A 15761-nucleotide genomic window follows, 5' to 3' on the forward strand; every position below is an offset into this window, starting at 1 on the left:
GGGGACCCGAGGATGTGCCTTTTCAAGGTTTGAAATTAATCGGACAAGTACTTACCGAGCTATGGCGATTTAGCCGTTCGCCGTTCGCTTTGGCGTTGCGAATGGACCAAACCATTGCATGTAAATAGAGGGGGGGGTTCTGTGGTCGTTGCGAATGGACCAAACCATTCATGTAAATAGAGGGGGGGGGGGTTCTGTGGTCGTTACTGCCACGTGGTTTCAAAGTTTTTTTTTGTTGTTGTTTGCACGCATGTTTTTTTGCACCCACGTACGGGCACGCCCTAGGATGTTTACACACACACACCCCTACACAAATTTTTTTTTTTTTTTTTTTTGGCAAGGAACGGGCACCCACGTACGGGCACGTCCTAGCTTATATATAGTACGGGCATGCCCTAGTATACACAATGTATACAGGGTAACATTTGTTTCAAATGATGATGTCATGACTGGTAATGTGAACTGCTCCCAAATTTACTTTGTGATTTGTCTGGAAAGTCTCTGTCTTAAAGAATATGAATGTGTCATTTTGTTATACCCCCTTCTCATCTCTCATTTTGTAAGGTCTATAATTAGATACAGTCAGAGCCATGGGAATTCCCCCATCCAGTGCTAATTGCAAAACAAAACATATGCTCTTTAACTATTTAATATATATTAATGAATGCCAATAATTTTCCCTGGGTAATTTTCAAAACAACATCTATTATTCTACTGACCAATCAAATTTTAATCTTGTTTGTGTAGGTGAACATTTTACCCAAACAGTTGAGATAAAAATGTTTGTAACACTGATAAAAACTTTCAAGAATAAGACTTCAAAATGTTTGTAACTTTTAACAAATGTGATTTTCAAGAATAAGATTTAATCACATGTGATTTGGGGTATAATACTATTCCAGTGCTTGTTGACTCATGGGCATTATGTGTATTGTTTTTACACATGTCGTAAAAAATGTGTAATGATATGTTCCACAGTTTAGTAAGTAATAAAAATGTTTAAATTACTTACAATCAGTGGTTTTAGTGCTAAAACTATTGAAGCATGTTTCTTTTTTCTTAAAAACATTATTGAGTTAACCAGAGAACCTTAATCCAATATCCCTCATCTTTTTCTCACATCAAAATTTCAAATTGTGTGAAAATTCTCAAAGTTTCCGAAAGTTTCCGGAAAATTCCCAATATTCCCACAAAATTCCCAATATTCCCGGTGGAAATTTACCGCATTCAAAATTCCCAGGAATTTTACAACCCTATTTGTGGTACATGAAGAACAGTCATCCCCCGTCCATAATACTAATGCTGGTGTTCCTCAGGGGTCTGTGTTGGGTCCAATATTGTTCTTGTTGTACATCAATGATCTGCCTGATTAGATTCTTTCTCAGTTATGCATTTACACAGATGACTCAACACTGTATACTACCTACCCAGGAACCTCGTCTCGTCCTACCCATGACCATGCCAGTACCCCTCTCAATCAGGATCTTGAGAGTGTGATAAACTGGGGAAAAGACTAGCTTGTTACTTTCAACCACAACAAGACCCACTTGTTGTCTTTGTCCTGTTCAAGATCACCTTGATTTCCAATCTTGTCTATGGATTCTTCACCTTTGCAGGAACCTCCTGTTATCCGTCTGCTTGGATTGGATATCAGCTCAAACCTCAGCTGGGAAAAGTACATCTATGGTATCGCTAAAAGAGCCTCCCAGCACCTTGGCTGCTTATTTCGTGCTCTGCGATACTTTTCTCAAGCTGCTATGCTCCATCTATACAAGGCCACTGTACGTCCTGTCATGGAGTATCATTGCCATATTTGGGCAGGTGCTCCGGCCTGTCGCCTATCTCTTCTTGACAGAATCCAGCGACGTGCTGCCATTCTGGTGGGACAGGAGTTGGCATCATCCCTGAAAACTCTCTCAGTCTGCCGCTCTGTTGCTTCCTTGAGCCTTTTCTATCGATATTATCATGGAATGTGCTCCGAGGGTCTTTCACAGGTCGTTCTACCTGCACATATTTTCAGTCTCCATACGTTTGGCAGTTTTTTCCCCATTCATACACTGTATCTGTCCCGAGGTATAAGACTATGAGGTATTCTTCTAGTTTTTTTTTTCCCCTTACTGCATCAATCTGGGACAGTTTACCTGCATCTTGCTTTCCCCTGTATATATATATTCATATAAATGATTAATATAAATGATTGATAAATGAAGACATGCTTAATATAAATTAATAAATAAATAATCTTTATTGTCCCATATCCAGGGAAATTATTATTTGGTGACACCGCAAATTTAACAATCATAAAAACATAAAACACAAAGGGAATAAGAAAACATAATAAAAGGATATAAAATATGGAAGATGGGCGAAACAGCCAAATGGCTTGGAATTGAATTGCACATGGTACAAATGGCTTTTTGAAAATGTTCTTCTTCATCCACCTAATACATCCACCTAATCCACCATCCTTCTTCATCCACCTAATACAATGTGAAGAAGATTCAGTGAAGACAATCTTTCTTCACCCATGGTTCAGCACAAACAGTTTCTCATCCGTCTCGTTGCAGAAAAGCTTCCTTCCGAAGTGGCTTCATTTGTGAAAATCATTAATTTGTGAAAAAATCACAAAGGTCAAAGTTGTTAATCCGATTTGAAAAAGGATGCGGCCAATCACGTCACTCTATGCAAATACCGCGATATCTGCCGTGACTGTGGGAAGAAATCCATGCACTTGGGTTCTGTTTCACTTTGTTACTCACGTTTAAATACGGGATGTTTTTGTCTTCATTGTAAAGTACTGAAAAAAATTAAGGTGGTGGCATTGCCTCCCCAGCCCCACCCAAACTCCATCGGTGCTCACACCCCAGCAGGTTGCAAGCATGCGATCAGAAAATCATCCTCATTACCTTCCCCAAGTCTAAACTTTACGATCACTGCCATCGTTTCATCCAGATCTTCTCTCATCTGTAAAAACTGTCTTCCCAAGTCTGTTGTCTCGAACTTTTTCCTTCAGGTTTTCCAGTCTGTTGTCCACCTAGACCTCATTCATGCTCTCCCATTTCGAACTCTGAGTTTTACTTGCAAGCCGAGCTTCTTTACCCACCAATCACCTGCAATTCCTTCACTTGTACTGTGACGCATCCATGTGTTCTGTGCATGAATTTCCCTTTGCCTAATTTAATCCGTTGGCACGTTACCACCATTATTCTGCTCTTCCTCAAGCTTCTGCTCGATACCTGTACTACAAAATATCATGTTTATGCTGTTCAAATAAAGCAGGAGCGATTTTAATGCAGAGTGGGCAACCTGTTTACTAAAAACAAGGGGATTTCAAATGTCAAAAGGCATTTGTGGTGCTTGAGCAACCCCTCCTTCCCCATTTAAAATGCTGAAGGACCTTCATTTTAAGTGTTTATTTGGAAGAGGGGGAGGAGTCACAATAATTATTGAGTAAAATGCCAGGGGCATAGAAAAGGCCCCTTTATATAAGGGTATGTGCCATGTCGCAGAGTCGAGAAAGGAAGGGACATTCCATAGCTTAAAGAAAATGTCAAACAATAGAAAAGAAGGGACATTCAAAAAATCTTGTGTGCATGCTGGTCTACCCTTGTGTTCTTAGGAGGAACCAAACCAAGTAATGCTCCAGAAAAGTTCATATAAAGTAGAATTTGTTTTGAAAGCCATCAACGAGACCTATTGGCTAATGTATATTCCAAGTTTCAGCGAGTTTCAATGTATAGCCCTTGAGATATGAGCGCCAACACATTTTGGGCAGACGGACTAACGGACGGACAGACGGGTGGACACCAATGTGATTTTGAGGGTTTTCTAAATATAACTCAAGAATGTGGAAACAGACATTGCTGAAATTTGCAACATATTACCTCGATGTACAAAGCATTTACTTCTGAAATTCGCAGTCGATTTCGTCCAGCAGAAGCAGAGAAACGTATTTTCAGTCCCCATGTTAAAACTGCATACAGAGAAACGATCCCTGATATAAAGGGAGGGGCGCTTTGCGCCTCCCTTTGATTCATAACTCATCATAAATTTCTAGGTCGTCTCATCTTGATTCGCGAAGAGATGACCTTGTCCAATGGTCATGATGTCCGGATGTCTGTCCATCCGTTCGGTCATCTGTCCGTCCATCAACTTTTTGCTATTTTTGCTGCTTCTCCCTCATCACCCAGCTGATCGTTTTGAAACTTAACACATGAATACAAGACAGTGAGACGCACAATCAATCCGGCTTCGATTTTTCAAATCCAGATTATGGGGGCTCCCAGAGGGGAGGGGTGGGTGGGAGGGGGAGGAGGGGGGGTTACTCCCTGAAACTATGGATTCATACCTGTCTCTTATTTACCAACTGATTGCTCTGAAAACAGAGACAACCCTTCCACCCGATTGTCCACAGAATTGCTCAGTCTTTGAATTTTAGATTTCGGGTCAGAGAGGTCCATCAAATCAGCAGAGGTCTGAACTACAACCTCAAGAGATGACCGCCAACCCACTCAAGGCTATTTTACTTTATGTAATAGCTATAGTATGAAAACATCAGGTTAACTATGTGTAATCACTGGTTTGCCCGATCACTGGCGTCAAAGACAGCAGGATGCCGTTAGGCTGAGGATGGGCAGGGTTGGCATGATTGTAAGCTGTCCAATTTCAATTACACATCCAGGGCAGGCAGACAGACCGTGTAATATCATAATGAATCCTCATGGCGATGTTCAGGTACACTACATGACCAAAAGTATGTGGACACAGACGTCAAACATCTCATTCCAAAATCATGGGCATTAATATGCTGAATATGTGGAGGTTGAAAGAGGTGACAGTAAGGGAGGCATTAAAAGAGAGGATGAGTAGGGTAGAGGATGATGTGGTTGAGTTTGAAAGTGGTTGAATGCCAATGAAAGATAGTCTGTTGGGAGCCGTTGGTGAGGTTTGTGGATGGACAAAAGGACCACCGAGGCACTCGGAAACATGGTGGTGGGATGATGAAGTTGGAAAGAGGATTGACGAGAAGAGGAAGAAGTTCAAGGAGTGGCAGAAGGCGAAGGGTACGGGAGCAGAAAAAGCAGAGCATGAAGGTTATAAGGCAGCCAAGAAGGCTGCAAAGAAAGAGGTAGCAAAGGCGCAGGAGGCATGTAGGAAAATGTTCGGAGAACGCTTGGATTCGGAAGAGGGTCGGAGAGCGGTATTCAGGATTGCAAAGCAGATAGCGAAAGAGGTGTGATGTGATGGGGGTGAGTTGCTTGAAGGATGAAGTGGGACAAATCACTGTGGACCCAGATGGAATTAAAGGAAGATGGAAAAGATATATGGAAATGCTGTTGAATACAGAGAATGAATGGGATGGCAACATCGAGAGTAACCCAGTTTTAGGACCGGCAGAGAAGATAACTGAGAAGGAAGGTGAGGAAGCGATAAAAGCAATGAAGAGTAGAAAAGCAGGAGGGCCGACGGGAGATGTGGTTGATATGTTGAAGGCAGCAGGAAGTTGGGGTGTGAAGAGAATGACAGAGATCTGTAATCTGGTGGTGAAAGAAGGCCACATTCCAGTGGATTGGGAACTGAGTACCCTCGTCCCTCTATACAAGGGGAAAGGTGACCTTCTGGAGTGTGGCTCGTACTGAGCGATAAAGTTATTGGAGCATGGAATGAAGGTATTGGAAAGGGTGTTGGAGAGGAGGATAAAGAAGAAGGTGAAGATTGATGAAATGCAGTTTGGATTTATGCCAGGAAGAGGAACGACAGACGCGCTCTTTATTGTGAGGCAGTTGCAGGAGAAGTACATGGAGAAGAGGAAGAAGTTGTTTCTTGGGTTTGTTGATCTGGAGAAAGCATTCGATCGGGTTCCACGCGAAGTATTGACATGGGCATTGAGGAAGTTAGAAGTGGAGGAATGGTTGGTCAGAGTCGTGATGGCAATGTACAAAAGAGCGCGCACAGCTGTAAGGACGAAGGACGGGAACAGTGGTGAGTTTGAGGTGAAGGTGGGAGTGCATCAGGGGTCAGTACTAGGTCCACTACTATTTGTAGCTGTGATGGAGGTGCTGGCTCAGAACGTAAAGGAGGGTTTACCGTGGGAGTTGTTGTATGCAGATGATCTGGTGTTGATTGCGGAAAGTATGGATGGACTGAAGGAAAAGATGAACAAGTGGAAGGAATGTATGGAGACAAAAGGTCTGAAGGTGAATATAGGAAAGACGAAGGTGATGGCAAGTGGTAAAGCATGTGGTGAGGTGGAAAGAACTGGGAAGTGGCCATGTGCTGTGTGCAGGAAGGGTGTCGGAGTGAACTCCATTCAATGTACAATGTGTGCTGAGTGGGTTCATCAAAAATGTAGCGGTCTGAGAGGGTCATTAACCAGTGTGGCAGCTACATTCAAATGTAAGGTGTGCACAGAGGGAGCTGCAGATGGAGGAAATGTTGAGTTGGATCTTGGAGACAGCGTGAAGCTGGAAGGTGTGAAAACAGTTTGCTACCTCGGAGACATGCTGAATGGAGAAGGTGGATCAGACTCGGCAACGGTTGCTGGAGTGAGATGTGCATGGAAGAAGTTTCGGGAACTGAGTGGCGTGCTGACGAGGAGGGGAGTGTCGTTGAAGCTGAAGGGAAAGGTGTATGCTGCATGTGCGAGAAGTGTTATGATTTATGGGAGCGAGACATGGGTCATGAATGTTGAGCAGCAACGAAGGCTGGAAAGGGTGGAAATGCGAATGGTTCGGTGGATGTGCGGAGTATCGTTGAGAGAGAGGAAGACAAATGATGAATTGCGAAAGATGATGGGAATAGAGCCTGTGATTGATGCTGTGAAGAGGAATAGGTTGAGATGGTTTGGTCATGTGTTGAGGAAGGATGAAAGTGACTGGTTGAGAAGAGTGATGGAAATGAATGTAGAAGGAAGTAGAGGACGGGGAAGACCGAGAAAGACTTGGCTGAAGATGGTGGAAGAAGAAATGCGGGCAAGGGGGTTAAACAAGGAGAGTTGCAGAAAATAGGGCAAAATGGAGAAGATTGTCATGGGGACCGCAAGGCTAGCCCCCGCTCTAGCAGGGAAAATGGCCTTAAAATGCATGTTGTGTAGTTGTTGTAGTGAGTGTTGCAACCGAGGACAGACTATTTTTACGCGCTACGCGCTTCAGCACTCGGCAGTCCCATTCTGTGAGCTTGTGTGGCCTACAACTTCGTGGCTGAGCTATTGTCGTTCCGAGACGTTTCCACTTCGCAATAACAGCACTTACAGTTGACTGGGGCAGCTCTAGCAGGGCTGAAATTTGATGAACTGACTCGTTGGAAAGGTGGCATCCTTCGACGGCGCCATGTTGAAACTCACTGAGCTCTTCAGTACGGCCCATTCTCCTGCCATTGTCTGTGGAGATTGCATGGCTGTGTGCTTGATTATATATATATGTACCTGTCAACAATAGGTGTGGCTGAAACATCCGAATCCACTAATTAGAAGGGGTGTCCGCATACTTTTGGTCATGTCGTGCATCTTTCCAACGGTAAGCACACTCTTACTGCTCCGTCACGGCTAGCACCACATCTGACAATGGTGTGAAATGTGCTGACAACAGTGGCTAACCTCCTGTCAAGATCTCCCACCTTCACCACATTATCATTGTAGACACCTGAGGTTGCCTTCAGGCTGGTCTTGAGGTATGCATACTCGCCTCTAACCTGTCCAGTCTCGGCCAAGCTATAAACTGTCATCTTCGTGTCTCACAGGCATGGCGAGGCATCAATGTTTGTGGCGTACATCTGACTGGCTTGAGCTTTGTTTTGTCACTGATCTACACATAATACCCCATGATGTCAAAGTGGAATTTTAATTTTTTACAAAATATATAATTAAAAATGAAAAACTGAAATATCTTTAGTCAATAAGAATTCAACTCCTTTGCTATGACTTTCCAAATTGAGCTCAGGTGCATCCAATTTCCTTTCATAATCCTTGGGATGTCTCGACAACTTTATTGGAGTCCACCTGTGCCCAATTCAACTGATTGTACATGATTTATAAAGAAACACACCTTTCTATACAAGGTCACACAGTACACAGTGCATGTCAGAGCAGAAACTCTACCATGAAGTCCGAGGAACTGTCCTTAGAACCCTGAGATAGAATTGTAAGGAGGCAAAGATCTGGGGAAGGATGTAAAACAATTTCTAGAGTGTTTAAAGTTCCCAAGAGCACAATGAGCTCCATCCTTAGGAAATGGAAAGAATATGGACCTGCACAGACTCTTACTAGAGCTGACCGTCCAACCAAACTGAGCAACCGGGAAGAAAGGACCTTGATCAGGGAGGTGACCAAGAACCCAATGACCACTGACAGAACTACAGAGGCACATGAAAGACTCAGAGAAAGAGGAAAAAAAATGGTGTGGACTGATGAGACGAAAATTGAACTGTTTGGCCTGAATGCAAAGAGCTATGTCTGGCAGAAACTGAGTACAGCTCATCACCCACTTCACACCATCCCTACCATGAAGCATTGTGTGGCAGCATCATGCCATGAGGATGCTTTTCAGCAGCAGGGACTGGGAGACTTGTAAGGATAGAGGGAACAATGAATGGAGCCAAATACAGGCAAATCCTCAAGGAGAACCTGCTTCAGAGTGCAAAAGACCATAAATTGTGGTGAAGATTTACATTCCAACAGGACAAGGACCCCAAACATACAGCCAAAGCAACACCGGAATGGCTTCAGAACAAGAACGTGAAAGTCCTCGAGTGGCACAGCCAGAGCCCAGACTTGAATCCCATTGAGAATCTGTGGAAACACTTGAAGCTTGCTGTTCACCGCCGCTCCCCATCCAACTTGACAAAGCTTGAGCAAATCTGCAAGGAAGAATTGGAGAAACTCCCCAAATCCAGATGTGCAAAGCTGACATAGAGATACCCAAGAAGACTCGAAGCCGTAATCGCTGCCAAAGGTGCGTCAACGATGTATTGACTCAGGGGGTTGAATACGAATGTAAATTCGATATTTCTGTGTTTCATTTTTCTGTACAAAATTTCTAAAAAATCATATTGCACTTTGACATTATGGGGTATTATGTGGAGATCAGCGACAAAAAAATCTCAATTTAATCCATTTTTAATTCAGGCTGTAACAACAAAATGTGAAAAGGTCGAGGGGTGTGAATACCTTCTAAAGGCCCTGTAACTCGTACAATGTGTTGCACGTTTTAATACTGAAGCTTGGTCTCATTGAACAAAGGCTAAAAATGCTAACATCGAAACTTTAGCCAAAATCCTAGTTTGGAGATTATTAGTGCAGAGGTAAAAGCTGGTTCGACTTTCAAGCAGAGGGAGTCGGGTTCAACCCCGAACACTTTACCTCAAGTTGTCATTCTTGATATTTATCTGGCTTGGTATGAGGTGCCATCTCTCCTGCATATTTTCATCCAATGACCATGACCCTTTTCTCCTCTACCCTACAAGATGTCTTCTTTCACATAGCAATCATCTTCTCAGCTTTGCCCTTCAGCACAGGTTGGGACAAAATCCCCACGAAGGTAACCTCAATGATGTACCTCGATTTATCAAGATATGCTGAGAACCAGCACTACTCCTCCATATCCTCCCTGCCCCTGTCTCCTTCCTAAAACACAAATCCTGGCTACACCACTGGAGCTTAATCCCAAACTGCCATACCTCCTCTCACCACTACTATCCCCTCCTTTATCCCACCAGACTCTCTCCTCTTCATTTTCTAATTTTATCTTCTCATCACGCTCCCACCCCTCTCTTCCAACCCGCACCCTACCCAATAGAACGCTCCCTATCAAAATTCAGACGACAACGCAAAGTGAGACTTACCACGGAAACAAATGCCTCCAACAAAGAATTCACAAACAGCAGCTCCGGACTCTAGAGGAGAAACACACAAACCAAGGGGAGGGGTGGGAGTTGTTCATCTTGCTGGAGGATGGGGACAACGTCAATCACTAGAACAATCCTCACCCCAACTATCATCCACCACAACGTTCACCCTCAACCATCATCCACCACAACGTTCACCACCAACCATCATCCACCACAACGTTCACCACCAACCATCATCCACCACAACGTTCACCACCAACCATCATCCACCCCCAACAATCATCCACCACAACGTTCACCCCCAACCATCATCCACCACAACGTTCACCACCAACCATCATCCACCCCCAACAATCATCCACCACAACGTTCACCCCCAACCATGATCCACCACAACGTTCACCCCCAACCATGATCCACCACAACGTTCACCCCCAACCATGATCCACCACAACATTCACCCCCAACAATGATCCACCACAACGTTCACCCCCAACCATCATCCACCACAACGTTCACCCCCAACCATGATCCACCACAACGTTCACCCCCAACAATGATCCACCACAACGTTCACCCCCAACCATCATCCACCACAACGTTCACCCCCAACCATCATCCACCACAACGTTCACCCCCAACCATCATCCACCACAACGTTCACCCCCAACCATCATCCACCACAACGTTCACCCCCGACCATCATTCACCACAACGTTCACCCACAACCATCATTCACCACAACGTTCACCCCCGACCATCATCCACCACAACGTTCACCCCCAAACATCATCCACCACAACGTTCACCCCCAACCATCATCCACCACAACGTTCACCCCCAACCATCATCCACCACAACGTTCACCCCCGACCATCATCCACCACAACGTTCACCCCCAAACATCATCCACCACAACGTTCACCCCCAACCATCATCCACCACAACGTTCACCCCCAACCATCATCCACCACAACGTTCACCCTGAATCATCATCCACCACAACGTTCACCCCAACCATCATCCACCACAACGTTCACCCTGAATCATCATCCACCACAACGTCCACCCCCAACCATCATCCACCACAACGTCCACCCCCAACCATCATCCACCACAACGTCCACCCCCAACCATCATCCACCACAACGTTCACCCCCAACCATCATCCACCACAACGTTCACCCCCAACCATCATTCACCACAACGTTCACCCCCGACCATCATTCACCACAACGTTCACCCCCAACCATCATTCACCACAACGTTCACCCCCGACCATCATCCACCACAACGTTCACCCCCAACCATCATCCACCACAACGTTCACCCCCAACCATCATCCACCACAACGTTCACCCCCAACCATCATCCACCACAACGTTCACCCCCAACCATCATCCACCACAACGTTCACCCCCAACCATCATTCACCACAACGTTCACCCCCAACCATCATTCACCACAACGTTCACCCCCAACCATCATCCACCACAACGTTCACCCCCAACCATCATCCACCACAACGTTCACCCCCGACCATCATTCACCACAACGTTCACCCCCAACCATCATTCACCACAACGTTCACCCCCAACCATCATTCACCACAACGTTCACCCCTGACCATCATTCACCACAACGTTCACCCCCAACCATCATTCACCACAACGTTCACCCCCAACCATCATCCACCACAACGTTCACCCCCGACCATCATCCACCACAACGTTTACCCCCAACCATTATCCACCACAACGTTCACCCCCAACCATCATCCACCCCCAACCATCATCCACCACAACGTTCACCCCCAACCATCATCCACCCCCACCACAACGTTCACCCCCAACCATCATCCACCCCCAACCATCATCCACCACAACGTTCACCCCCAACCATCATCCACCCCCACCACAACGTTCACCCCCAACCATCATCCACCACAACGTTCACCCCCAACCATCATCCACCCCCAACCATCATCCACCACAACGTTCACCCCCAACCATCATCCACCACAACGTTCACCCCCAACCATCATCCACCACAACGTTCACCCCCAACCATCATCCACCACAACGTTCACCCCCAACCATCATCCACCACAACGTTCACCCCCAACCATCATCCACCACAACGTTCACCCCCAACCATCATCCACCACAACGTTCACCCCCAACCATCATCCACCACAACGTTCACCCCCAACCATCATCCACTACAACGTTCACCCCCAACCATCATCCACCACAACGTTCACCCCCAACCATCATCCACCACAACGTTCGCCCCCAACCATCATCCACCACAACGTTCACCACCAACCATCATCCACCACAACGTTCACCACCAACCATCATCCACCACAACGTTCACCCCCAACCATCATCCACCACAACGTTCACCCCCAACCATCATCCACCACAACGTTCACCCCCAACCATCATCCACCACAACGTTCACCCCCAACGATCATCCACAACGTTCACCCCCAACCATCATCCACCACAACGTTCACCCCCAACCATCATCCACCACAACGCTCACCCCCAACGATCATCCACCACAACGTTCACCCCCAACCATCATCCACCCCCAACCATCATCCACCACAACGTTCACCCCCAACGATCATCCACCACAACGTTCACCCCCAACCATCATCCACCACAACGTTCACCCCCAACCATCATCCACCACAACGTTCACCCCCAACCATCATTCACCACAACGTTCACCCCCAACCATCATCCACCACAACGTTCACCCCCAACCATCATCCACCACAACGTTCACCCCCAACCATCATCCACCACAACGTTCACCCCCAACCATCATCCACCACAACGTTCACCCCCAACGATCATCCACCACAACGTTCACCCCCAACGATCATCCACCACAACGTTCACCCCCAACCATCATCCACCCCCAACCATCATTCACCACAACGTTCACCCCCAACCATCATCCACCACAACGTTCACCCCCAACCATCATCCACCACAACGCAAACCCATTAAGTTCACTACTCCAGCGCAAAGCTCAAATTCAATTACAACCCTCATCTTCATCACCAAACTTCTCAATCTCCAAACTCCAATCCTAACCCATATCCCCTTCCCCAAACTCCAATCCTAACCCATATCCCCTTCCCCAAACTCCAATCCTAACCCATATCCCCTTCCCCAAACTCCAATCCTAACCCATATCCCCTTCCCCAAACTCCAATCCTAACCCATATCCCCTTCCCCAAACTCCAATCCTAACCCATATCCCCTTCCCCCAAACTCCAATCCTAACCCATATCCTCTTCCCCAAACTCCAATCCTAACCCATATCCCCTTCCCCAAACTCCAATCCTAACCCATATCCCCTTCCCCAAACTCCAATCCTAACCCATATCCCCTTCCCCAAACTCCAATCCTAACCCATATCGCCTTCCCCAAACTCCAATCCTAACCCATATCCCCTTCCCCAAACTCCAATCCTAACCCATATCCTCTTCCCCAAACTCCAATCCTAACCCATATCCCCTTCCCCAAACTCCAATCCATATCCCCTTCCCCAAACTCCAATCCTAACCCATATCCCCTTCCCCAAACTCCAATCCTAACCCATATCCTCTTCCCCAAACTCCAATCCTAACCCATATCCCCTTCCCCAAACTCCAATCCTAACCCATACCCCCTTCCCCCAAACTCCAATCCTAACCCATACCCCCTTCCCCCAAACCTAACCCATACCCCCTTCCCCCAAACTCCAATCCTAACCCATACCCCCTTCCCCCAAACTCCAATCCTAACCCATATCCCCTTCCCCAAACTCCAATCCTAATCCATATCCCCTTCCCCAAACTCCAATCCGAACCCGTATCCCCTTCCCCCAAACTCCAATCCTAACCCATACCCCCTTCCCCCAAACTCCAATCCTAACCCATACCCCCTTCCCCCAAACTCCAATCCTAACCCATACCCCCTTCCCCCAAACTCCAATCCTAACCCATACCCCCTTCCCCCAAACTCCAATCCGAACCCATACCCCCTTCCCCCAAACTCCAATCCTAATCCATATCCCCTTCCCCCAAACTCCAATCCTAACCCATACCCCCTTCCCCCAAACTCCAATCCTAATCCATATCCCCTTCCCCCAAACTCCAATCCTAACCCATACCCCCTTCCCCCAAACTCCAATCCGAACCCATACCCCCTTCCCCCCAAACTCCAATCCGAACCCATATCCCCTTCCCCCAAACTCCAATCCTAACCCATACCCCCTTCCCCCCAAACTCCAATCCTAACCCATACCCCCTTCCCCCAAACTCCAATCCTAACCCATACCCCCTTCCCCCAAACTCCAATCCGAACCCATACCCCCTTCCCCCAAACTCCAATCCTAACCCATACCCCCTTCCCCCAAACTCCAAATCCTAATCCATATCCCCTTCCCCCAAACTCCAATCCTAACCCATACCCCCTTCCCCCAAACTCTAATCCTAACCCATACCCCCTTCCCCCAAACTCCAATCCGAACCCATACCCCCTTCCCCCAAACTCTAATCCTAACCCATACCCCCTTCCCCCAAACTCCAATCCGAACCCATACCCCCTTCCCCCAAACTCTAATCCTAACCCATACCCCCTTCCCCCAAACTCCAATCCTAACCCATACCCCCTTCCCCCAAACTCCAATCCTAACCCATACCCCCTTCCCCCAAACTCCAATCCTAACCCATATCCCCTTCCCCACACTCTTCCTCTTCGTCACTCACTGTCCATGCCGGGAAAAGGCAGAGGTTGAGCGCCGAGCTGCAGATCCATCGCCAGCTCAATTTCGAAGTGAATATGCTCCGTGTTCGCCACGACATCTTGCATCTTGCTTTGCTGCACAATCTCGTCACAATAATTCGACGCTTGAACACAAGGAAGACAAATTCCCAACACACAACCAAGACAAGAGGTAAAACCGCTACAAGTACAAATTAATGAATGTGTCTCTCAGAAAAAACCTTGTCACAGTCAAGTCTCATGAAAACCAGTGAGATTATATCATTAAAGGCCGAACCCCTCAAACATTTACCCGTCACCCAACATGCGTTTAAAATTTTTTTTAAAAAGGCCTCAGAATATCTATCATAGGTTCTTCTTCCTCTTCTACTAATTATTATGTTTTTTATTCTTCTTCGTCTTCTTAATAGATATTATAACGTTGTTAAATACCTTTTATTTTATTTTTTGAAAGAATATTGGAGTAAATGTAGTACATTTAAATTGTGTCTTCATAAAAGTATATTGCAGCGTATTTTAAAAATTGTACAGTCATAATTTGCGTTCGAATTGATATTGTTACACCGCCTAGTCATTTTACTCTTACACCGCCTAGTAATCTCACTCTTAAACCGCCCAGTCATTTTACTCTTACACCGCCTAGTCATCGTACTGTTACACCGCCTAGTCGTGTTACGGTTACACCGCTTAGTATTCTTAATGCTGGACTGGCGCGTTCTGCCGATCTTAAGTTACCATAGCAATAGGCCGTTGGGCCTTGTCTTTAAAATAGTTGTGGGGATAATTCGTCTGCCACGTTATTTTGCAAGGCAATCCATCTTACTATAATTCACCAAATCGACTTCACCATTGAGTGATTGAGTAAAAAACGATATATAGCAGGATATCTGAAAAAGTTGTGGACGTTTTATAACTAAACTTGGTGGTTGAGTTGGTGAAGCGACATAAGAAGAAGATTCGATTTTGGTTCAGGTCCGAATCCATATCCGGTAATCCGGTTTATCAGTGGATACAAAACATAACCTGTTCCTCCTGGCGGAGATGTGCTCCTTCCGAGTACTGGTCTAGTCTGTCGCGTGATCGCTGTGCGAGATATCATTGGACAATAAACAATCACGACATCACGTG

The 15761-nt window shown here is 46.2% G+C and overlaps 1 protein-coding gene across 4 annotated transcripts in view; it reads right to left on the bottom strand.

The window, feature by feature from the left end:
• Positions 1 to 15020, bottom strand: part of CPSF4 (cleavage and polyadenylation specific factor 4) — a 38843-nt gene extending 23823 nt beyond the window's left edge. The window contains exons 1-3 of one of the 4 annotated variants that reach the window (XM_068127677.2): positions 14926 to 15020; positions 14618 to 14738; positions 9838 to 9888 (exon numbers count right to left, since the gene is read on the bottom strand). In XM_068127677.2, coding sequence (XP_067983778.1) covers positions 9838 to 9888; positions 14618 to 14720 — 154 coding nt within the window. In that variant the 5' untranslated portion in view covers positions 14721 to 14738; positions 14926 to 15020. Of the gene's footprint in view, positions 1 to 9837; positions 9889 to 14617; positions 14759 to 14854 lie in introns of all 4 variants that reach the window. The other 3 variants (XM_068127674.2, XM_068127676.2, XM_068127673.2) reach the window with 3 other exon arrangements.
• Positions 15021 to 15761: the final 741 nt, after the last annotated feature.

The sequence above is a fragment of the Myxine glutinosa genome, chromosome 10, assembly GCF_964187855.1.
Source record: "Myxine glutinosa chromosome 10, kmMyxGlut1.1, whole genome shotgun sequence".
Classification (NCBI taxonomy): domain Eukaryota; kingdom Metazoa; phylum Chordata; class Myxini; order Myxiniformes; family Myxinidae; genus Myxine; species Myxine glutinosa.